This window comes from Cydia fagiglandana, chromosome 1, assembly GCF_963556715.1.
Source record: "Cydia fagiglandana chromosome 1, ilCydFagi1.1, whole genome shotgun sequence".
In the NCBI taxonomy this organism is placed as follows: Eukaryota; Metazoa; Arthropoda; class Insecta; order Lepidoptera; family Tortricidae; genus Cydia; species Cydia fagiglandana.
This window is the reverse complement of record NC_085932.1, coordinates 24,354,345-24,379,858: the sequence shown is the minus strand read 5'-3', so window position 1 is coordinate 24,379,858 and position 25,514 is coordinate 24,354,345. Positions and strand designations below refer to the sequence as shown.

General features: G+C 38.1%; 2 protein-coding genes across 2 annotated transcripts in view; both read right to left on the bottom strand.

The window, feature by feature from the left end:
• Window positions 1–19: 19 nt before the first annotated feature.
• Window positions 20–6,906, bottom strand: LOC134667485 (putative hydroxypyruvate isomerase). Its single transcript, XM_063524909.1, has 5 exons — window positions 6,732–6,906; window positions 1,565–1,781; window positions 771–1,055; window positions 522–652; window positions 20–212 (listed from the first exon to the last, which is right to left on the bottom strand). Exons 2-5 carry the CDS (start codon window positions 1,779–1,781, stop codon window positions 36–38), a joined length of 810 nt encoding a protein of 269 aa, XP_063380979.1. The 5' UTR covers window positions 6,732–6,906; the 3' UTR covers window positions 20–35.
• An 11,682-nt stretch (window positions 6,907–18,588) lies between these two features.
• The window catches only part of LOC134667244 (ecdysone 20-monooxygenase), a 44,249-nt gene continuing 37,323 nt past the window's right edge, over window positions 18,589–25,514 (bottom strand). Inside the window, exons 6-9 of the mRNA XM_063524576.1 lie at window positions 21,579–21,741; window positions 20,812–21,045; window positions 20,468–20,665; window positions 18,589–18,756 (exon numbers count right to left, since the gene is read on the bottom strand). Of these exons, the coding sequence (XP_063380646.1) occupies window positions 18,652–18,756; window positions 20,468–20,665; window positions 20,812–21,045; window positions 21,579–21,741 (700 nt within the window). The 3' untranslated portion in view covers window positions 18,589–18,651. The remainder of the gene's footprint in view (window positions 18,757–20,467; window positions 20,666–20,811; window positions 21,046–21,578; window positions 21,742–25,514) is intronic.

The window sequence follows — 25,514 nt, the reverse complement described above, 5'->3', positions numbered from 1 at the left end:
TTTATGATATAATAGAAGCAATTTTTAACCCTAAATCACAGAGTGTAGCCAAAGTTTTGTATCCATTTAAGTCCAGCCTTGCTGCCAGCAGCAGGCTTGTACTCCAAGCCGATCCAGTCATTATATCCACACTGCTCCAAATGTTGTAAGACATATGGATAGTTCACCTCTCCAACAGTATCTGGCTCGTTACGATTTGGTACTTGTGCTATCTGTGTAGAGAAAACATTTTAAGTTTAGAATATGACAAGGTGTAATTTGACATTTATTTAGTCGACATTATAATTTACGCAATTTAAATAGAGCTAAGTATTTAAATGGCGTAATCAGGGCCGCGTTGCATAATAAACTACAACTAATATTACAAGCGGAACTCCTTTTCTAATAAGTGGAATTAGAAAAAGAGTTCTGCTTGTAATATTAGTTGTAGTTTATTATGCAACACGGCCCTGGTGTGTTATGGCGTAAAATAAGTTTTTAATAGTTTATATTAATTTAATCAGTTGACAGGAATTGATTACCTGTACATGGCCTACATAAGGCATAAGATTTTTTATGTTGTGAGATAAATCACCACATATATGCTGAAGGTGGAAGATATCCAGTTGTAGCTTTATATGTGGGCTATTAATGCGTTTTATGATGTCCACAGCTGAAAAACAGTAAATATAACAATAAATATTCATCATAATCATAAATGTCATAAATTCATAATATACATTTTTTAAACAAAATATGTTTTCATATTATATCTATAAACCATAACCAACCTTTGCCATAGTCACTCAGAAAGTATTTCGGGACAGAATGTTGATTGATCGGCTCAATCACACCTAAAATATTGTCATCCTTCAGCAACTCAGCTGCATACTTCAAGTTATTCTCATAAGTGGTCCAATTCTCTGAAGTCACTGTATCTAGTCTACCTGCCATGATATGTATTTTCTTTGCACCAACAGCTTTTGCATATTCTATTGTTACTTTGAGATTGTCTTTGAATTCGTTCTCCTTCCCCGGCACTGCAGTAACTCCTAGCTCGCCCTTTGTAACATCTCCTGGAACAGAAAAATAGGGTTCCATAAAATTATTTAAGTTTGTGAAGGTTTACATTATTCATACTCATACTCATATTTTATTGATAATATAAATTACAGGTCAGGCTTACATGACTAAACTACATTAAAGGTAGATTTATAAATATACAAGATTCTACATAACCTACATAATCAAAACATTACGTGAGTTTTAAGGTTTAAGACATCGGTAACTTCTACATTCTTAGAATTCTTAAAGCTTAATTTTATCTTGATAATAATTCATAACAATATTTTTAAATTATCGTGATTATCTTTAACATATATACATTGCCTGAAGTGGCCTGAACATTAGCATACCTACTCGACCTTAATATTAAACAATACTTATATGAGTATATTACTAGCGTCCACCCGTCTGTTCCAACATAATGTTGGATCATTCAGTCAATCAGTGATAAAGACTTAAAATTTCATCTAAAGAGGGACCCCAGGATACTTTCACAATTATAGAGATTAGACTCACTAACCTGTTTTAAGGTTGATCAAAACTTGTTCCACTCCCGCCTTTTCCTTGGCCTGCTTCACTTGATCCACCGTGTGCCCTAGAGGAAACCCAGTCTCGACCGCTTTAAACCCTGCATCTTTGGCCAACGCGTACCTTTCCAAAACACTCGACGCCTCGGTGAACATAAATGCAAGATTGGAACAGAACTTCATGGTTAATTCTCTTGGAACTACTAACATCCCATATAACCATTCCAGTCGCAGAATCATCAAAGTGGTAACTAAATGTCAGATGTGTCGTAACAGAGTCCACACAATGTGTCTAGAATTGTTTCGAAACAAAGTGTCGTCGCCGTGTGTACACTTTTCCGTAACAAGGTGTCGACACATTTGTGTGCACTTTGCGTGCGGTTTGCGACTAAATCTGACAGCAAATTTGTGACAGCAAATGTCAATATAAAATGCCTCTTGAAAACCAAGGTTTGTCAAACTACTATTAGTGTCTCGTGTGCTCGTAAGTAATTCTAGTAAGTCATCATCGGCGATGCAAATGATAATAATCGACCAAAACCATATAAACACCCAACACCCGTCAACCTTTTACAGAAAAGTTTTTAAAGAAATGCAATAAGCTACTTAGGTCAGCCAACGAATGCTCCAAAAAGTTGTAGAGGGAAATGCTCGGAACACAATTTTTGACTCTGTAACTTGGTTTGGACAAGTTAGGAAGTGAACATATCAAAAGTCCTCGGCCGTAGCCCTTGAGCGGGGGGAAGAGAGGGGGTTTTGAAGGTCCCATTTTCCGGTTTTTCGATTATATCTCGGAAACTATGCATCTTAGCGACATGGCCACTTATACAAAATAAAAGTTAATTTAATTTGTTACAAGTTTATTCAGTCAATTTTTTCGATATGTTGAATAGTTTTTGAGATATCCGCTCTTGAAAGTTTATTTAGGGCTCTCAATTTTATCTTGATATATCTACATCAGTGAAGGTGCTAGTCCGTGTATGGTATCGTTTTCGTATAAATCTGGGTTGCTGAATCCATTTAGGGTATCACATTGACACCATTCCACGAAATTAAAAAAAATCTTTTTAGGGTTCCGTACCTCAAAAGCAAAAAACGGAATCCTTATAGGATCACTCGTGCGTCTGTATGTCTGTCTGTCTGAATACACAAAATAGTTCTTTACCTATAGATGACAGGAAAACCTATTAGAAATGTGCAGTCAAGCGCGAGTCGGAATTAAAGTACGGAACCCTTAATACGCGAGTCCGACTCGCACTTGGTCGGTTTTTTTTAAACTCCTCTTGAAGCTTAACCGCTGAACCGATTTTGTTGAAATTTGGTATAGAAATAGTTTGCGTCCCGGAACAGGACATAGGATAGATCTTATAACCAAAATCATCTTTTGAAGGTGTGAAAAGTGGCGTGGAAATTTGTACGGGAAATCAATAACCGCTGAACCGATTTATATTAAATTTGGGATGGTCTACATCTTTGATTTAGTTAAAAAATATAAAAAACATGACTTCAAACCTAAACTTAAACAGTATTAACTTCAAGAAGTCAATTATGAATTCCCCCCTACACCTCATTTCACACCTTTAAAGGATGATTTTTGAGATAACTTATTATGTCCTGTCTCGGGACTCAAAACATATGTGTAGTTGTGTACTAAATTTAAATTAAAACTGTTCAGCAGTTTAAGCGTGAAGAGGAGTTTAAAAGAAAGTATTTTAATAAGTTTATATGTTTTTACTTTGGAATGGTGTCAATGTGATACCATAACTAAATTTGGTACTGCGAATTTATACGAAAACGATACCAAACATGGCCTCGTACCTTTACTGTTGTAGAAGTCAAAATAAAATTGAGAGCCCTAAATTCTTATTACTTGGCCAAACTTGTGTAGAAGGAAAAGGAAAAATAAAAGTCTTCGGCAGGAATATAAGACACAAATATATTTTTTTTTTTGCGTTACTATTTCAATCATCAAATATAAACATACCTTGATTATATTTAGAGAATGCTCCCGGTACTGAGTTTGTATGAAGAGAACCGGGAATTCCCGGTTCCGTTACTGTGTTTGTATAGAAAACCAGTACCGGGAGCACTCCCTAATTATATTATTCTAGTGAGATCCTCATAGATAAACAAAAACATTTACTTAAAAATTACAAGGTCGAAATGTCACGGAACTTGTGAGAATAATATGTGAAAAATAAAAACTTTTATGACAAAAAAATCTGGACACAATTTAAGAAGCATCCAATTGCGTCGAGGAATCATCTGTATCTTTGCTTTCATTACCTCCTCGCTTCTTTTTTGTCCTTTGTATTCTGTAGCAATTTGTTAGATCTGAAAATAAAGATAACTTGCGTCGTCACGGATGTCGATTTATAGGTTTTAGGGAGTGCAGAATTCGAAAACGATGATCATTTTATAATCCAAGATGGCGGCTACGTATGTTTTCCTAAAAGTCGTCATGAATATCGTTTTATAGGTTTTAGGAAGTGCCGATTTCGAAAATGATGACCAGTTTGGAATCCAAGATGTGTGCCGTGCACTTTGTCATAAAAGTCGTCATGGATATCGTTTTATAGGTTTTAGGGAGTGCAGAATTCGAAAATGATGACCATTTTGGATTCCAAGATGTCTGCCGTGCACTTTGTCATATAAGCCTTCATAGATGTTGATTTATAGGTGTTAGGAAGAGCAGATTTCGAAAATGATGACCATGACCAATAAAACGTCATCCATGGCGACTTTTATCATAGTGCATGGCCGCCATCTTGGATTCCAAAATAGTTATTATTTTCGAAATCTGCGCTCCCTAAAACCTATAAAACGACAGCCATGACGACTTTTATGACATACTGCATGGCCGCCATTTTGGATTCCAAAATGGTCATCATTTTCGAAATCAGGGCCCTCTAAAACCTATAAAACGACACCCATGACAACTTTTATGACATAGTGCATGGCCGCCATTTTGGATTCCAAAATGGTCATCATTTTCGAAATCAGGGCCCCCTAAAACCTATAAAACGACACCCATGACAACTTTTATGACATAGTGCATGGCCGCCATTTTGGATTCCAAAATGGTCATCATTTTTGAAATCTGCGTCCCCTAAAACCTATAAAACGACATCCATGACGACTTTTATGACATAGTGCATGGCCGCCATTTCGGAATCTAAAATGGTCATCATTTTCTAAATCTGCGCCCCCCAAAACGTATAAAACGACACCCATGACGAGTTTATGACATAGTGCATGGCCACCATTTTGGATTTCAAAATGGTCATCATTTTCTAAATCGGGGCCCCCTAAAACCTATAAAACGACATCCATGACGACTTTTATGACATAGTGCATGGCCGCCATTTCCGAATCGAAAATGGTTATTATTTTCGAAATCTGCGCCCCCTAAAACCTATAAAACGACATCCATGACGACTTTTATGACATAGTGCATGGCCGCCATTTTGGATTCCAAAATGGTCATCATTTTCGAAATCAGGGCCCCCTAAAACCTATAAAACGACACCCATGACAACTTTTATGACATAGTGCATGGCCGCCATTTTAGATTCCGAAATGGTCATCATTTTTGAAATCTGCGTCCCCTAAAACCTATAAAACGACATCCATGACGACTTTTATGACATAGTGGATGGCCACCATTTCGGAATCCAAAATGGTCATCATTTTCTAAATCTGCGCCCCTCAAAACCTATAAAACGACACCCATGACGACTTTTATGACATAGTGCATGGCCGCCATTTTGGATTTCAAAATGGTCATCATTTTCTAAATCGGGGCCCCCTAAAACCTATAAAACGACATCCATGACGACTTTTATGACATAGTGCATGGCCGCCATTTCCGAATCGAAAATGGTTATCATTTTCGAAATCTGCGCCCCCCAAAACCTATAAAATGACACCCATGACGACTTTTATGACATAGTGCATGGCCGCCATTCTGGATTCCAAAATGGTCATCATTTTCGAAAGCGGGGCCCCCTAAAACCTATAAAACGACATCCATGACGACTTTTATGACATAGTGCATGGCCACCATTTTGGATTTCAAAATCGGGGCCCCCTAAAACCTATATTTCGACACCCATCTCGACTTTTATGACAAAGTGTTTGGCTACCATCTGCAATATCTGCATGCAAGACATTTCTATTATTTTTACGTACAAAAATGGCCCCCTGTCAACTTCCAACCGAGATTTAATCGATAATTTATTCGATTGATATTCAGATTAATTCAATTTCAATCTATGTTAGGTCGACTAAACTAATCGCGATTAAAATTTGAGGATTAACTTTTTTTATTCCATTAATTAGTCGAATAAACAGTTATTAAGTCCCATCTTCTCTGACCACGGCATTTTTACACTTTGAGAATATCTGAAAACAAATGAACACAAGGAGCCATTTTGCAAATCCAGTAACTTTGTTATTACTTTTGACAGCGCGTGTCATGTGTCTACACAGAGTCGACACAAAGTCGAAACATTTGCGACTACTTTGTGACTGCAATATTTCTCAGCCTTAAACCATATTTATACATCATAATTAACAAGTTTCGTAGTATGTAAAGCGTTATTTCTGTTATTTAAGTATATTATACGCATCGAAGTACTAAAAATGCATCAAATAATATAGTTATGAACACAGGCACTGAGAAGTAAACAATTTCATTTCCGGCTAAACTAAAACAATGTGGTGGCGCGTTGATTATATTACACTTAGTTTATCAAATCACTCGAGCAGTTTAATTCCCCATAATAATTTAAGTCCTATTGTAATATAAATGCAAACAATATATAATTACGTCTTGTAATCCGTTTTAGAGATGGCGTATTAATGTCACTTATTTTTATTTAACTATTTTTCCATCTGACAGTTTCCATTTGACAGGAACAAAATGAACGAATGAACGAATGATTTTGGCATAAAGTAGTCGCAAACTCGTAACAATGTGTGCACACGGCGACCACACTTTATGTCACTTTGTGTCATGTGTCGACCCTTCCCCATTTCTGGTAACTGTGTCGACACGGCGACGACTCTGCGACTGGAATTGTGACCGAAACAGACGGTGTCGACACAAGACGTGTCTACACCGCGTCGTAACGGCGACTGGAAATTGTTGTATGGGATATACCTAACCTGTGGTGTGTGTTATTTATAAATGATTGTTATCACTCCCTCTTCAGTTATCTCACTGCAATGTGGTTAAAGGCCACAATGTACTATCGCTTGTTTTTATCTTTGTTGTTTGAACGTGATTTTGCTTAAAGTTTACCTACATTATTTGCCGATCGGCTACACTACTACTAGTACACTATCACGCTATCACCAACTGTCATTGTCAAGTGACATTTGAATCAGCTGATAGATTTTATATTTATTTTTTCGCCGTCATAAAGTTGGGTATGTGCATTGACATATATATTACTTCGTAAGGACGCGGTTAACGAGCACTGAAAAGGGGGCCGCTACATGGGTGTGATAATCGCATTTATCACACCACGGCGCTCAGTCGTGTGGCGAGTTGCGCAGTAGAAAGTTGTCACGCAGCATAACATAAAAATTCCTCATTGCGTTGTAAAAGGGTGCAAAAACCATTACCGGAAGTGTAAGAAAAAAGATGGGATCTCATATCATCGGTAAGTAATTTCCAATTACGTTTATTTATTGCTTAAACCCAATTTTAAACGATAATTTTATTTCATTCTCACGCGCCACTGATGTTCGCTCGTACGTCATAGCGCTAATACATTAACCTTGTAAGGACGTCATTTCTCTTTGGAAGTTATTATGAAGTAGAAATGCATAATGCGTAATTTGTATAGGTAAATTTACTTAAATATGATTAGTTGATTACCTACCGGATATAATTACCGAAATTAAAGTACCTATTGTCTGTCTTACAGAGTTTGTTCCCGTTTCTTTTACATAATTATTAAAAACATTCAAAATAACAAGATCAAGTATTTGTTATTGTTTTATTCGTTGACTTAGGTACCTAGTATATTAATTCTTGTCAGGTATAAGTTTTTAATTAACTGTAGGTAAAACACAAAAAAAAATTAACAGGTGAGCGCTAGAAACGAAGCGCGCATTTTCAAACACCGATTAATCCACATCGCTGTATTTAATACTTTCCATTACCTACTTATATTTTTGCATCATATTTGTGGACAGGTGGCACGCTCTCGTTTCGGAGGCCAAGATTCTCTTTGGATCACTGAGCCAAAATAGTTAGTTTGTATTGCTGTTTCCTTCTTTTTTACTCTACCTGTTTTGCAAGCAAGAAACTAACAGAAATAGTTGTTCGCCGCATTTTACTCGCGAAAGCTCGGGAGGTACTTATCGAACTGTATTGCTGTAGCTAGTAGCTCGGCCAACTTGTCGACCTTGACACAGCCGGCTCACACAGGGCGGCACACCGCACGGCGCGAATGTTTAAAATATTGCATTGCCGCCTGAGACGATAATGACATCACGAAATAACGTAGAAGAACGGAAACTTATAAGGATAAGTTCGCCCATTTTAATACAATAAATATGTTAACTAAAGCATTTATTACGAGAATCATAAGTAATACATAGGCAAAGGGTTAGGTTAAGACATATGTAGGTAGGGTAGAAAAGGGGTTTCAGTCGATGTGTGGAAGGGCGGCACCGTCGTCGAACCCAAGCCACCTGGCGGGGGACTTAAACCGGTGGCGTGTGCCTCGGATGCACATGCTGGTGGCACGTATAACGGTGTTACTGATCCTGCATCTCAGCCAGCCCACTATGGTACTTAGAGAACGGTTCCAACGTTGAGATATGGTTTCTGCCATATGTTTTATAACGGAGGACATTTGGGGTGCATAGACGCTGTCAACAGATGTTACAAGTGGTGTGAAAGTTGCATGTCGCATTTCACAGGCCGTGGAATATTTTCTCTGTTTTTCGTCTTCAGCTGATTTTAGTACAGATGTCACGGGTCGTGAGAGGTAAGAAGGAGCGTCAGTGTCGACGACACGGATATCAAACAACGCCAACAAATACAACAAATAATTTTGATTAACCATAAACTTAATCGACGCTCTTCTGATATAAACCGCGAATAAACTTAACAAGCCTTGTACGCCCGTACAAAGTTATCGCGAGAGTCGAGCTTACGTAGTTGTACGCAGTGTGTAAGAGATGGCGCTTTTTTGCTGACATGAAGATCGCAACGGGCAATTCGTATGCATGCGCTCATCCATAGTTTATATCTATGGGTATGTGTAAGTTAGGCCAGTATCTTTGTAGTTGAATCTTTTTTTAGGGTTCCGTACCCAAAGGATAAAAACGGTATTAAGTACTAAGACTCCTCTGTCCGTCTGTCTATCTGTCATCAGACTGTAACTTATGAACCGTGATAGCTAGACAGTTGAAATTTTCACAGATGGTGTATTTTTGTTGCCGCTATGACAACAAATTGGCAAGCCAACATAGGTAGTGTGCTTAAAATGCCTTAAAATCAACAAAACTGACCCCGCGTAACGCGATAAGGCGAAGACAAAGAGAATAAAATAAAAGAGCAACTTATTACTTCTCTGGGCCACTTGGGTTAACTGGTTACATAAACCTGGAGTTGCCATGGTTACCGATTGGTGCAATTTGACACTGGGTTAACGGTCCAACCTATGTCCAACCGGTTAACCCCGGGTTAGTGGGATGGTGCAAGTGGTAGATATTACTATTATTACCGTGGTGGAATAAAGAACAGACCAACTTTCAAGCGAGAAGATTTTTTTAAATTTAATTAGGTATTACGTTTTTAAGAACTGACGTTTACAAAGATTAATTATCCATTTGCCTTAGCCAGTTTACAAGATGTCGCACGAGAAGCTATTTGGCTTAAAACTCCGTTCCTAGCTCGCGGTCCATTATTTATTGAATCAACTATTAATGAAGGAAAAAATGTTTGCCCTGCAAAACTGTTCGAACATTTCTACTGCACCCTGATAAGGGTGGGTGGTATTCCATTTCATTGTATCATTTATTTATGTCACTCACATATCTGTATTTGCTCCTATCACATTTTGCTTAGTGATAGAGTGACACGCGTATTCGGGAAACGAGATAATCACAAGATCTAGAGACGATATAGAGAACAACTAGATTTACATTAGATATCGACTAGATGTGACTTGGATATCTAAGTCATAACTTGTCGAAATCGTTCAAGAGGACCTCCAGAATCGCGGAAACGTCAAATTTGACTTATCTATCTTAAGCCCCCTCCAGACTATGTGAGTGAATCGCGGCGCGACGTCGCGGAGCGAACATATCGCGAAGTTGACGTATGACTCCACACTCGCACACTTCATGGCGATTTCGCAGTTTGGTTTGCGGCAATATGGCCGAAAAGCATCAGCTGATCGAGTTTAACTGTTAGTTATCTATGGCATCATACGTGATTTAGCTGTTTTTCCATTTTGTTTTATTGTAAAACCGTAAAATATAGCTGCTTAATATAATATAATCATAATTTAATTCATATTTATCTTGCCACAGAAGAGTCAAAATATTGTGTAATGTGGAGTCTTGCAAGTTCGCGCTTCGCGTCTCCTTTGACGCGGGCCGAAATACCGACAAAAAACGGAAAACAAGGCGCGAAGGCGTGAACAATCTGCGAAATCGACGCCACACTTGCGTTCGCGGCTTCGCCCGCGATTCACGCGCATAGTCTGGAGGGGGCTTTACAAATATCTTTAAATTATCCATATCGTAACTTGTTGAGGTCTAGTAGAGATCTAATTCTAATTCATTTTCCGAATCGAGCCGTGAGACGCACATTTGACCAAGAAATTGGACAGGTGGAATACCAACCAAAATCCATGTAAGTAGGTACAGTCAGTAGCAGATATACCTGAGCGGGCAAGGTGTCCAAGAAAACATGTACACTTCAATCGTCACAAAAATAAGGACATCTAAGATGTCATTTTCACGTAGGCTTTCAGTTCGTCACAAATACCTTAACTTCTGAGTTTTTCTTTAACACATACACCCTTATTTAATCACAATGACAATAACGGTTAAAAAGTCAGTGGTAACTAAGCAATCAAATTCAAGCTGCTGTCATTAATACCTACACGCACTGCCAATCACGTACGTCAGCAGCCAGGGTGCCACCAGTTGCTAAGCAGTTGTTATTTCAATGGTAACTAAGCATCAACATGTTATCTGTTTAACTTTAAAATAAATACTGTAGCACTCCGAATTGACACCTCCTTTCTTAAAGAAGTATTTTATCGTTAAGTGTCAAACTTATACAATAAATAAGTACGTTCTACTAGAATGATCGGTTTTTTTTTATTTTAACTGTCATATGCAGCTGTTCTTCCAAACCGTTGATCATATTATATATACCTATGTTAATATATTTATTTAGCCCACTTATTGTAGTAAAATATACTATACAGGGTGGCCCATTTAGATCGGCCAGTATGGGAAAATCTGATACTATACGATATACACCGATCTCTTCTTAGGAATCATGTCATCGATTTTAGTAACACGAAACACGAAAAACTGCATTCATACATTTAAAAAAATGTGTACTCAGCTCGGGAATCGAACCCCGAACGTTTTGAAAAATAAAACTAAGACTATTTCTTCTATTTAGATATCGATTGTGTAGGTTTTAAGCAATAAATGTTACTATGAAACATGATGTCTGAAATTAATAAAATGCATTGTTTTCATATCCTTTAATTTAATTTAGTCAGTTTTCGAAGTGACCAGCATTTTTAGGGTTCCGTACCCAAAGGGTAAAACGGGACCCTATTACTAAGACTCTGCTGTCCGTCCGTCTGTCCATCGACATCCGTCCGTCTGTCACCAGGCTGTATCTCAGGAACCGTGATAGCTAGACAGTTCAAATTTTCACAAATGATGTATTTCTGTTGACGCTATTATAAGTAACAAGAAATACTAAAAACAGAATAAAATAAAGATTTAAGTGGGGCTCCCATCTACAACGTCCTGATAGAAAGTCGTACATACGCTACATGTGACATTATCTTCAATAATTTGGCCAAGCCCGAGATAGCTCGAGGCATTTAGTGTTCCGTACGGCTACTATCAGTTTGGCATTAACATAAACGATATCGTGAACGTAATTTATTTCCTAAGTATAGGTATATCTCTTTCGCACTAATATGTCAGTACGAGCGAGATGCATAGAAAAAAAATTACGTTCACGCCCACGGTAGCGTTTATGTCAATGCCAAACTGATGGTAGCCGTACCGCTCGCAACGTTACATTTTACAGAGGTTGTTTTGCCTGTTTTTAGGATATCGTATTCAACTACACACACAGAACAATAGTACAAAGTGTCTAAGTGCGAAGGCCGAAGGCCGAGCTTTAGCAAAATGTCATCGCTTTAGCACAGAGCAATAGTACAAGTGTCTAAATGTGAAGGCCAAAGGCCGACCTCCGCGTAGCCCGAAGGCCCGAAGCGTCCAGGATGTCAGTGCTTTAACACAGAACAATAGTACAAGTGTCTAAATGCGAAAGCCGAAGGCCGAGCTCCGCGTAGGGCCGAAGGCCCGAAGCGTCCAGGATGTTAGTACTTAAACACAGAACAATAGTATAAGTATCTAAATGCGAAGGCCGAAGGCCGAGCTCCGCGTAGGGCCGAAGGCCCGAAGCGTCCAGGCTGTCAGTTCTGTGTTTAACCACTGATATCTTGCAGGCTTCGGGCCTTCGGCCCTACGCGGAGCTCGGCCTCCGGCCTTCGCATTTAGACACTTGTATTAATTACCTGTGTTTAGAACTGACCTCCTGGATGCTTCGGGCTTTCGGCCCAATGCGACTTCAGCCTTTGGATCTTGCGACTTAGACACTTGTACTTAAAAATACTTGGAAAAGTTACGGGAGGCGCGCGTCTGCCGGACGCTTCGGATCTTCGAATCGCTCCTTCGGCCTTTGCATTTAGTTAGATTCTTGTACTATTGCTTTGTGTTTGAATACCGAAGTCGAGCATCTCGCGAATGCTTGATGTATTATAATAATTTAGAGTAAGGCCAAGCGCGCACCACGATTTTTTGTCCTGCGATAATTTTGTCGCAGAAATGCAACGTACATATGTGTTTATATGTTAGTGCGCGCATATGCGACAAAAAAATCGCGGCGATTTCAAAATTGTGATTTGTCACATTTTTCCGCGATTGTTCGCGACGCGATTGTCGCAAAGTGAATTGCAGCATGCGGAGTTGTATGGCCCCGCGCGCACTATGATAATAAAATCACACCCCGGCCGGACCTCAGTCGGCATTTCGCTCTCCAAACCCCAACATCTCGGCACCTGCATCTCCAATGGAGTCTCAAAATGAGACGCTAGATGTTGACCATTTAATTATGGAAATAGACGGGGATCACCTTTGTGTTATAAATGCTCAAAGTCATACAGCAATCGCATATTAAAGACAATAAAGACACGTTTCATGACAAGCGACTGGTACGAAATCCATGTTGAGAATGAACAAATCGTCGACTTTTTCATCGCAGTGCGCGCAGTGAATTTTCTGCGATATATTACAGCGCGATTCTAAAATCGTGTCGCAAAAATTAATATCGTGGTGCGCGCTTGGCCTTTAATACCTTAAATGTATACTCCTTCAATTTGAATTTAGAACTCATTATTATTTTTTATTTGATTTTGTTTCTAGTTCTATGCCATATATATAGACTTTAATATTATTTAGAACTGCTAAAAAACAAGATCGGCTTACTTTAAAATAATATTTCGTCAATTTTACCTTTGTTTCTAAAAACTGTGATATTTAAATGTCATATACTATTAATGTCTTCCAAAATTATTTTCTCGTAACAGGACTGAGGGGCTACCGCGAAAACCGAAATTCGCAATTTGCGGGGATCTTTCTCTTTTACTCCAATGAAGTAATTAGAGTGACAGAGAAAAATGCTCGCAATTTGCGAACTTCTATTTTCGCGGTTATAGCCCTGAATCTTGTTGCTCACCGATCCGTTCAAAAATATACATAAGTACTGAATATAATTAATAGATATTATAATTATACAATTAATACAGAAATGTAATGGTACTTAATGAAAAGGAATATTGTGTATATTGTTTCGACGAATCAGATACTCTCAATAAAATCTATACATGAGGCCAAAGCTGTTCATAAATATTAAATGACTTTATTATCTCTATACGCCTTACTAACTCTATGTGTCCTATTGTGGAAAAAAAACACAACGACAGTCAAGAACGGAATTCTTAATTTGAATTTTTCCTATTTTTGAGATGCCTAGTCCATTGGTTGGAAAGCCCGTTCGAAATTGAAACTTATTAGCAATATAATAAGGTCGTATTTTGTAGATCTCTCTCATACTTATAGTAGGCTATTGAGATAAAATTAAATATCCCACAAAAATAAGCAAGCAGAATTAAACTTTGTGTCAAAGACATAAGTCATAAATTTCAATGCCAAAGTTTTAACTAAGGATGTTTCTCGCCTAATATGAATTGACCAGTGTAAGCATCAGTTAGCTAGCCCTAAGCAACCAAAGGTCAAGCTGCAGTTGAAAAACTAATAAAGATAAAGTTAAGCTGATAATTTTCCCGCCGTCTCCATGCTTCTTTAAGTTGGGTATTGACTGGTCAGCTGCCTGTTAGCTATAGTTTTCGCGAAAATCGCCAGGACAGAGGTGAAAATTTTTGTATGAAAACTTGCAACTTTAAATGCATTTTTTGACGAAACTATTGCAGTCTAAAATGAAGTCAAAATCAGTCCATCGACTCAATTTTTTGCAAGCTTTCTAATGGTACCCCACACGATTCTTACAAATGAAAAAAGTTTCAGCCTACCCCCCTCAACCCCCTAAATTTCCCCCTTTAATAAGAAATAAGCAGTTTTGACTTATTTACAATATGAGTGGTGGTAATTGCTATAACTGTTCCAAATTTTAGGTATCTATGTCAAACGGTCTCTGAGAAAAACGTATTTAACTGATTTGCAAGACCGAAGTGATCCCATAAGTGTTCCGTAAACAAAGTTTTGTACGGAACACTAAAAATTATATAAACTAATGCGAAATTAACATAAAACCAGAAGACACTAATTAATAATAGAAATGAAATCCAAAAAAAAAACAAAAAGCTGTAATCTCTAGGTGCGTACGACTGAGATTTGAACCCGCGGTCTCTGCTTTGAAAAGCAAACGCCTGTTACTGAGACCACGACGTGCCTTGACAATTGGCTCTAAATTCGGCTTCAGTTAGCTTTTGCTATGTGTCATTCGTCTTGACGATTCTGTTAAAAGAAATAGTTTGCAGTAAGTTGACCGAGAGGCTCCTGTCAAATGGTTGAAGGGCAAAACGTGAGATAGATGTATGTGATGACAAGACTGTACTGCTTTCGATGATTGTCAAAACGCTCTACCTGAAATTAGCATGGCTATCTTTTATTCAATATTCGACCATACTTGTATGCTTTAAAGTCTATTTTTCCATATTGTTCAGATATATTTGACACGTTGACCGCTTAGATACCATTGGTTTTTTGACAGCTAAGGTATCAATGACGTGTTGTAAGTGTAGAAATTAATGAATAGCGACTGTTAACATATTTGTGACACGTTGAGCGCTCACAAGTAAATACTACCATGACAGTCAACAACTTTTTGACAGTTTAAACGTTTACCTCTCTTTGAGCACCTGGAGTGTATAGCGACTTCTGCTGCTGACTGTATCTATGGTAGGTGTGTACCTACTTACAAAACTTAGTCATTTATACCTCTAAGTGGGGAGTTAATATCATTAGGTTTATTGTAAAATAAAAACAATAGCTAAATACTATTAGGCACATTTTATTACATTATTAAAATAGCTTTATGACTACATATTTCATATAAAAGTAGCGAAATTTTAATAGACAACTTGCTTAATATATCTGCCTAATTTAGACTTAGTTACGCATTATTTTAACATCTGAGTTACAAAATAAAGCCAGGGGACCGGTTTTTGAATTTCGACCGCTCGATTTCATGTATTTCGTTCAATAGTATATGCAGTACTTGGCATTTAAATTCTACTAATACTCGTAGAATTGAAAACATGGTCAATAACACTCGATTCCCAATTTCTATCGCTCGTTTTCGAAAATTAGCATTTCGCTGTTTTCCACCATTTTCGAGTGACGAAATTGAACGGTCGAAATTCAAAAATCGGCCCCCTGTAATTTTATTACATTTTCACATCTAAAATTAGCTTGAACCAATCTTCTGATAATTTAGATTTGTATAGCCCGACAAGTTCTTTTCCGGCTTTCGCCATGTTGCGGATTAATTTCTATACAGCCGGCCTAGCCAAGGTTACAATCGCTATCGCTTCGACAACGAAAAGCATTATGTCTCTCTATCACTCTTCCATATAAGTGCGACAGTGACAGTTGCGTTTCGATCGCTACGGAGCGTAAGCGATCGGCATCTTGGCTACGCGGCCAGGTCGTACTAATTTGACTGAAGGTATAGTTCAATCATTATAGATTTTGACCTGTGAATAATCAGTTCTTGGATTTTTTTTTCGTAGGTCCCTCGGGGGGTCACTGGGAGTGTAAATTAAAAAAGTAGACTGAATCAGGCTCCTGTGTATATTCGAAAAACGGTTTTTCTTGAATAACTCCGCCATTTTTGATTTTACAGTAAAACCGTGAGGACAAGAACTGATTATTCACGGGTAGGGTCGGTTTTTTGGATATAATGACTGGACTAGTAACTGTACGTTCCGTTCTTAGATCACACAGATGATAAAAAAATATATCTTCACCGATAGATTCTAGCGCCACATATGTTTGAGCAACTGTGTTAAAATATCATTGTCTAATTCAAATATCTTATGTCAACTTACTTATAAAATTCTATCCTCATTGGACCTTAAGTCACCCTGTATTTAACATTAATAATAATCAGTCACAGACAAAGAGTGAATAGGCGCCGCATATGGGTAGGTTACTAATTTTTTTTTTGGTAGCTTTACATCTCGCTTCTAAAGGTATATCTCTATTACGAGACCAACACTAAGGAAACGCTCAAAAAGGTTGTATGTAATGTATGTAAAAGGTATTTACCAGGCGATACGATAATACATTATTATAGCAGAATTGCCAAGAGGTTACAATTCTGTAATTATTCGGTATATATACCTAACCTACCTTTACAATTCATTTAAATACTTAACCAGCTTCACCAATTCACTCCAATCGCAAGACTGTACTCTTAAAAATTATCCACTGTACAAACTAAAGGTTCATAAATGCTAAAAAATGCATGTGCTTGAAGTGCGCAGTCTTATTTAACAAGAGGTATTGCGGTTCACAACGTTAATAAAATACGCCTTTTTGATATTAACACAGCCATAATTCGCTATATAATATCGCATCATAAAACAGGTTTAGTTCAGTATGCAGCCTAATGATGAAACGTCTGTTACCAGCTGCAAGTTTGCACGGACATATTATGAATGGAATTATTTTCATTTGGTCATGCAATTTTGCTGCTACATGTGACATCTGAGCAACGAATGACCAACGACATTTATCATCCAAATAACGTTTCACGAAAAAGCTGCAGTTTACTTTCACGAAAAGCAAATCAAAACGTACTTGGAAGATATTTAATGAATATTTCACAGAGTGAAAATTTCTTCTAGAATAAAGGTAGACGTCGGCTTTTCGAGAAATCGTTTATACTGAAATTAACGGAATAAACACCTAAAACAGAAAAAGCATACAACGCTCGAATAGTGTGCGTTGACGACGCATGGCATAATTGGCAAACTAACTCAGTGCTAAGGGGTCGATCTAGGTAGGTACTTATACCTACCTAGGTGTAAGTACCTAGGCAGGTTCGTTTCCTATTGACAGAATGAGTGACGTTTTTACTATTTATAGCATGTGTTTTTAGTATATGTTTCTCCAATATCTCTAGTGAAGCTAATCATCAATGATCGTACATTTTCCAGCATTTTTGGTGCAGCAGAGTGGTGTTAACGGAATTGGTATAGATAATTTCAACTGAAATGGTAAATTAAGATTAATATTAACGTAATTAACGCTAATTAATCATTATAGGGTTAAAATATTTATACCATTTCCGTTAACACCACCCCGCTGCACCAAAAATGCTGGAAAATGTACGATGTCTGCTAATCATTACGGTCATCTATTAGAAAATTAGACTATTGTCAGAATATAGATAATGAGTTAATGCCTTTATCTCTTCCATGCAATACAAGCTGCTTGTAAGTATATTTGCCAAAACGCTTAAACTTACTAACTCGACATCGGCGCTTATTATAAAGCAGACCTTATTTCGTATTTCCACTAAACCGTATAATTAATAAGAATAGTAAGATTGAATACATTCACGATAAAACAAAATTGTATAGGAATCACAAGCAGGAATGTGTATGGTATACTTAATTAAATATAAAAAATAAACATTTCTGACAGCCTGAAAACCATAAACAATTAAAAGATTAAAACAAATCTTAAAAATTCAAGTCTTTAAATCTCATATTTAACTGTCATGGCAACGAGCTTCAATCAGTTGATTAAGAACTAAAGTGTACAGCACTTTACTCACAAGTCGGATGTTTGTAATCCCATAAACATTATTTCACGCTAAAAACTACATGAGGAAGTCCCATCTACGGGATCAAACAAAGAAATGATATAATCATTTCTACATAAATTCTTATATTGGCAGCCCGCAACATATCCTTAGATTGCTATCGGACACTGAGATACTAAAGATTTAAATAACTAGGTCGCTGGGTACAAAGGATTATTATAAACAGTATATTGCCCTTCAAGCGACAGAAACTGTATAAAGCAAAACAAAGTGGCACACAAATACATACAGTACGTATACCTACTTACTACAATGGGTAGGTACATACTAAGTAATATGTAAAATAAATCACAGATTCTCTTTTTCATCAAGAAGATCGTCGATGTACTGCAGAAAAGCATTAAGTAGGTAGATTGTCAGGTAAACGCTGGCCTACCACTCCACAAGACGCAGCGACACCGGTGCCTTTGGGGCCAGTAGGAAATCAAACTGCACGTCTAGTTCTCCGTCGAACTCCACTCGCCATCGCTGAAGAATCTGTCAACCAAGAGATATGTCCAAGATCAAGCCCCGCAATGAACTTACTGTACAGTATGTACCTACAGGAAGTAGAATACCGGCTGTTATATATTTTCCAGCATGCGTGAAGAAAACTCATCTAGGTACACTAATTACAAAGAAAAAGCCAATCATAAAAATATGAAATATATAGTAACAGCACCAGCCATGGGACATTTAAGAGGAAATTTTGAGTATTTATGATGTTTCCCTTATACATGTAAATGATCTACCGCTTAGCGTGTTAAAAGATGAAAGTCCTATCCGTCTTTCATATTTTAGGCGTGTTGTATCAAAGATACTGCAATTAGTTTCCACATATTTAACAAATTAAAACTATGCTTTTTTTCTCCAGTCATGGACACCAAAGTTCCAGTAATGGGCCCCCGGTAATGGACGTGGATCCAGTAATGGGCCCCCTATAATGGACATTGCTCTATCAGTATAAAATATTGAAATGGGGAATAAATTACGGCAAAATAAATCAATTTTTGGTATAAGCTTTTATCGCTGAATGTATTTTTCTTTCCACAGCCAATTATTATTGTATTAGATCCATCGAGACAATTCTAATATATACCCTAACACAATTAGTTATTTTAGTTGGGGTTTAATGCGATAAAGTTCCCATGGCCACCTCCTGTCTCCATCATCAGATCAGGTCCATGTTATCATAATATTGCATTATCATCCGATTTGCATACTTAATTACGTACTTACACAAAATTTCAACTGAATCGGAAATCGAAAAGTGGCTCAAATTCAGCTACCAAGATTGGACCCACACTAACTACAGGGCAAGTTAAATAAAAGTTTGGAAAAACGATATTCATTTATCCGAAGTCCGAGAATACCTCCTGATTGACATATTTCTTAACTACATTTTATTTCTGTATTGTTTAAACATGACATTATGGCATAGCAAGCATCATTCTGTCATTTGTCCCATCATAGGAGGTACGCAGTTTTACAGCTCCTATAATGGGATTGGGCCAAATACCACTATTTTTTTACATCTGTGGAGTCACAACATAGTGTGTTGTATACCTTATCTCATGGTAAATGCAATTAACAAAACACATTCTAGTTTTCATCAAGTATTAATTAATTCAAATTTAATAAATTAACTCACCTCTCTTAGCGAAGTTGTTAAGAGTTCGTAGTGGTATTTTTTTTCAGTGACACGACAACTTTTAGGTTGACGCCAATTTCTTAAAAAACAACCAAATTTAATAAAACTTCAAACTGAAACAGCTCTAGGACTCTTATTTATGATAATATACAGCCAGTGTTTATAAACTACTTTTAGATACTTATTTTAGAGGAATTATGTTTTTTTTGTCCCATTACTGGTTCCGCGTCCATTATAGGGTCCACTACTATATATCTTAATTCCAATAAAATCCAGAAATATTACCTTTGGCAATGAAAGACAAATTTACTCAGTATTATTAGGTAAACAATTTAGAATGGAATTACGAGTACAAGCTTGAGTCTTTTACCTAGATACTCGCAGTCAGCCACCGCTCAAGAATATACACTCAGCTGCAGAGAGTGATGACTCCCCCTGCATAGAAATTTGTATCCAGAGGGAGTCACGGGTCACCTCTCTGCAGCTGACTGTACCTACTAGACAGAAGAATGCACCTATATGCCTGGAGAATGTAGTTTGCCTGAACAAGCTATTTACCTTCGCTAGAAGCAGGTTGATCTCGAGTTCGACGAATCTCTTCCCGGGGCACATTCGGCGGCCACGGCCGAACGGCGCCACGAGTGCAGCGGCGTGCGGCTCGCGTACGGTTAACCACCGCTCGGGGAGGTACTCGGCTGCTCGCCAGAAATTCTCTTCTCGACGGCAGGCCGCGCCAGTGTGCGCTAGCACGAATGTCTGGAAAATAGAAAAAAAAGAATATAACTCCCCGCAATTAAACGAGTCTGGTGTGAGAGCCAGTCCGGACGATAACTTACAGATCTCGTCGCCAAAAAGACTTATCTAGTTATCTATAAATAAAATAGTATTATGTAAAACCTCACCCCAGCAGGTAACGTATGCCCATCTATGGTCATAGGCGCGTCAAGAAGCCTGGCCAGGAAAGGCGCGGTTGGCAGCAGCCTGAAGCTCTCGTTGACGGCCGCTTTCACGGATGGCGCCGCCGATAACTGCTCCATGTGGAGGTCTCCGCATGAAGGCAGCTCCGACCGGATCTTTTGCTGCCAGTCCGGACGGCTGCTTAGCAGGTACAACAGGAAGACTAGACTGTTTGCCAACTGCAAATAATTATATAAAAATATGAAATGCCAAATGGCTTGACGGCGCATGGCCATATAACGAGATGGAATAAATTCATAATTAGTTGTAGGAGGATTCCTAGTCTATGGTTGTAGGTAAGAAGCAAGAGTTATTTGCGTGTAAAGGCAAATCGTACAAATTCGAAAGTGAAAACTAACTTGGAACTCACAAAAGCGACTCCTTGTGCCAAATATGATTTGTTAGTTAAAGAGTTTGTCTTGGTTACATAAATCCCTACAAATATTATACATGTCAAAAGTAATTCTGTCTGTTTGTTATGTATCTTCACGCTTATACCGCTAAACCGATTTGGATGAAAGGTATGGAGATACTTTGAGACCCGGGAAGGACATAAGGATATTTATCTACCAGACCATCATCAGATTGAATTTAATTGAAAGATCTTCTGCATGCCGTTGTTAATTGCGAGGACGCGCGTGCGGCGCTTCGCTTCTTCCTTCAGCTGTGACAATATCCAGCCTGATCAGAGTTCACTTTATGAATGACTTACGGTCTCAATCCCAGCGGTGATGAAATCTATGACGGCGGCCTTCTTGTCGCGCATGTCAAGTGCGGGGTTGGACAGTATCTTGAGGAAGATCTCCTGCATGCCGTTGTCCTGCGCGGAGGCGCGCGTGCGCAGCTTCGCCTCCTCCATCAGCTCTGACACTATCCTGCCAGATCAAAGTTCACTGTTTATTAAACCGAATGAAAACTAGTCAATGGTATCCAAGTCATCATGACCTCCGGACGCGCGCACTTGAATATCCGTCGTCCCATTTCGTTTTTTGGTGTCCCCAAATAACAGAGACATTTTGTTTTAATCAATCGACGGCTTTTTATATGCTATTTATCTATCTATATAGCTGGGGGTCTAAGGTCCACCACCTTGCATTTTGGAGACAAAGCAAACCGCTTGGAACAGGTGTTCCTGGGGGTGATCTGAGCCGATTAAGCCCGGTTGCCAAGAGGTTCCACCCAGCAGGTGGGCAGGGGAGGGGGGGAAAAGTGGCTCCGGCGCGCCTCACTCTAAGCTATATATCTGCATACATGTAGCAACTATATCAAGTTTGGTGTCTTTTTCGTGTAATTCGAGGATGAAGAATTCATTTTTGTGACTAAATTTTCACTCTTCCATACAAAAAAATCGAGAAATAAAAAAATTCAAAAAAATTCTTTTCAATTTTTTTTTTCGAAAATCCTCTACATAATTAAAACTGAGGATTTGCTCTAGAAAAAAAAATACCTGTGAATAGCCCAGTTATCCTACTATATAGAATAGTAAACTTGTTAAACATTTATTTTCATAACTCTGTTAAAAAAAATGTTTTGTGTAGCGCGGCGTACCTGCATTGTAAGAGCGATATGCAGCGTTTAGGATTTTTAAGTAGGTATGTTTCGATGGTTTCTGATAAGTTGTTATTCTTCTGGTTGTAGAAAATTACTTCTGGACGTGATATATATACAAATATAAATTAAATGTATAAATATAGATGTTGGGAAAACTTTCGCCAATAGAGTTATTATAAATGTGATAAAATTAACAAAGCAGATATTTGACAAAAATGCGGGTTAAAATACGAGTAAGATATATATTGTTCGCAATTGCTACTACATGCGCATGGGTCCGTGCATTTTAGTTTTTTTCTTAACGCAGTTGCACCTCCCTGCGCATTTTGTTTTGCAGCGGCAACGAATAATCTCTAAACAAGCAGCAGCCGCCGCAGGTAGGCTTGTACATATGGGCTCCCAATAACCATTTTGTTTGGACCAGCTCCAGTCAGCAGGACATGGTAGCTGTTGCTGAGGGGCTATAATCTGTCCCCAAATATAGCCTCCTTGGTAAACTGCACGGAGAATATGTTTACGTAGGTAGCGCATCTTCCATTGGAGGCAGATTCTCTAACTGAAGATTTCTTTTTGTAAAAAGTACTTTTCGGCACTCTTTTACACTTGTACTTGTACCTGATCCGAACACTGTAACACAATGCATAGTATCAAAATAATGTCTAAGGACCAATTCACATCTCGTAATTCAAATCTGTTCAGATTTAATATTGTAAGACTCTTACTTGTCATACAAGACAATAACAATTTTTTCCAAAATTGGCTGCTCAATGTTGTTTTGTTTACCGTATTTAAATCCCTCCGGAACATTACAAGGACCACTAAAACCAGGATTGTCAGATCCCTCATATTTCCCACTTTTCTGTATGCTGTATGTCTCACATGGACATCCGAAGTAGCATGATAAGGGCATCCGAAAAACAGAAAGTGAATGCACTAGAGATGTGGTGCTGGAGACGAATGCTGGGCATATCATGGACTGAGCATCAATTATTGAGGAGCTTGGCATTAAAGAGCGGTTGCTTTCTACGGGCAAAACTCGGTACTCAACTTCTTTCGACACGTGTCTCGTCGAGACGGAACATCTACAGAACGTCTAGTTGTGCAAGAAAGAGTAGGAGGTGACAGGGCTAGAGGAAGATCTCTAATGAGATGGACTGACCAAACCAAATCAGTGTGTCGGTCACAGTAAGCGAATGCTTACGGAAAGCAGCTCTACGGGAGGAATGGCGACGTGTCGTTAAATGAGTCGCTCAAAAGTTTTCATAATGGCCACGACCACTCTATCAAGAGTGTAACGAAGAAGAAGTCCCTCCGTTACAGCAGGATATGCGCTTTAAGCTTGAAATACGCTTTTTTTCCCTTTCCACACACAAAAGAAACTGTGTTGTAACCTGAAAAGGCGTGGAAGAATGGCAAGACTACTATCCTTTCTGGTCCTGTAAAATAAATCATATATCTATGAGTTACAAATAAAATCATATATTTAAAGAAAGTTTGCAGCACGTGACCATTAGCCCAGTTGACCTGTCTCTTATTGCGGTGACATATTTATTTATTTTATTTACAATTAATGGAAGAACTACAAACGTTACCTTAAGAAAATGCAATAGCATGGCACGAGAGGAACAGGTGATTCTTTCCTGTGCCAATTCTCCATTAATTGTAAATAAAATAAATATGTCACCGCAGTATACGAGACAGCTCACCAGGGCAATTGGTCACGTGCTGCAAACTTTCTTTAAATATATGATTTTATTTGTAACGCATAGATATATAATTTATTTTACAGGACCAGAAAGGTCAGAAGTCTTGTCATTCTTCCACACCTTTTCAGGTTGCGACACTGTTTCTTTTTTCTATGGACAGGGAAAAAAGCGTATTTCAAGCTTGGAGCGCATATCCTGCCATAACGGAGGGGTTTAAATACGGCAAACAAGGCAATATTGAGCAGGCATTGCCAATATTGATAAAAATTGTTTTTGTCTTGTATGGCAAGTAAGAGTCTTACAATAGTAAGTATGGACAGATTTGAATTACGAGGTGTGAATTGGCCCCTAGACGTTATTTTAACAAAATGCATAGTATTTTGTTACCGATTTTACGAGTAGATCAGGTACAAGTACGAGTGCAAAAGAGTGCCGAAAAGTACTTTTTACAAAAAAAAATCTTCAGTTAGAGAATCTGCCTCCAATGGAAGATGCCCTACCCACGTAAACATATTTCTCCGTGCAGTTTACCAAGGAGGCTATGTTTGGGGACAGATTATAGCCCCTCAGCAACAGCTTCCATGTCCTGCTGACTAGAGCTGGTCCAAACAAAATGGTTATTGGGAGCCCATATGTACAAGCCTACCTGCGGCGGCTGCTGCTTGTTTAGAGCTTATTCGTTGCCGCTGCAAAACAAAATGCGCAGGGAGGTGCAACTGCGTTAAGAAAAAACTAAAATGCACGGACCCATGGGCATGTAGTGGCAATTGCGAACAATATATATCTTACTCGTATTTTAACCCGCATTTTTGTCAAACATCTGCTTTGTTAATTTTATCACATTTATAAAAACTCTATTGGCGAAAGTTTTCCCAACATCTAAATTTATACATTTAATTTATATTTGTATATATATCACGTCCAGAAGTAATTTTCTACAACCAGAAGAATAACAACTTATCAGAAATCATCGAAACATACTTAAAAATCCTAAACGCTGCATACCGCTCTTACAATGCAGGTACGCCGCGCGACATAAAACATTTTTTTTAACAGAGTTATGAAAAAAAAATGTTTAACAAGTTTACTATTCTATATAGTAGGATAACTGGGCTATTCACAGGTATTTTTTTTCTAGAGCAAATCCTCATAGTTTTAATTTTGTAGAGGATTTTCGAAAAAAAAAGTGAAAAGATTTTTTTTGGAATTTTTAATTCCTCGATTTTTTTGTATGGAAGAGTGAAAATTTAGTCACAGAAATGAATTCTTCATCCTCGAATTACACGAAAAAGACACCAAACTTGATATAGTTGCTAGATGTATGCAGATATATAGCTTAGAGTGAGGCGCGCCGGAGCCACTTTTCCCCCCCTCCCCTGCCCACCTGCTGG

Excerpts from the sequence above, each read along its gene's own strand:
- LOC134667485 (XM_063524909.1), bottom strand. The coding sequence starts at position 1,781 with ATGTTAGTAGTTCCAAGAGAATTAACCATGAAGTTCTGTTCCAATCTT. Across the intron at positions 1,056-1,564 it reads TTTGATCAACCTTAAAACAG|GAGATGTTACAAAGGGCGAG; the intron begins GTTAGTGAGTCT and ends TTTCTGTTCCAG. Across the intron at positions 213-521 it reads CTTATGTAGGCCATGTACAG|ATAGCACAAGTACCAAATCG; the intron begins GTAATCAATTCC and ends TTCTCTACACAG.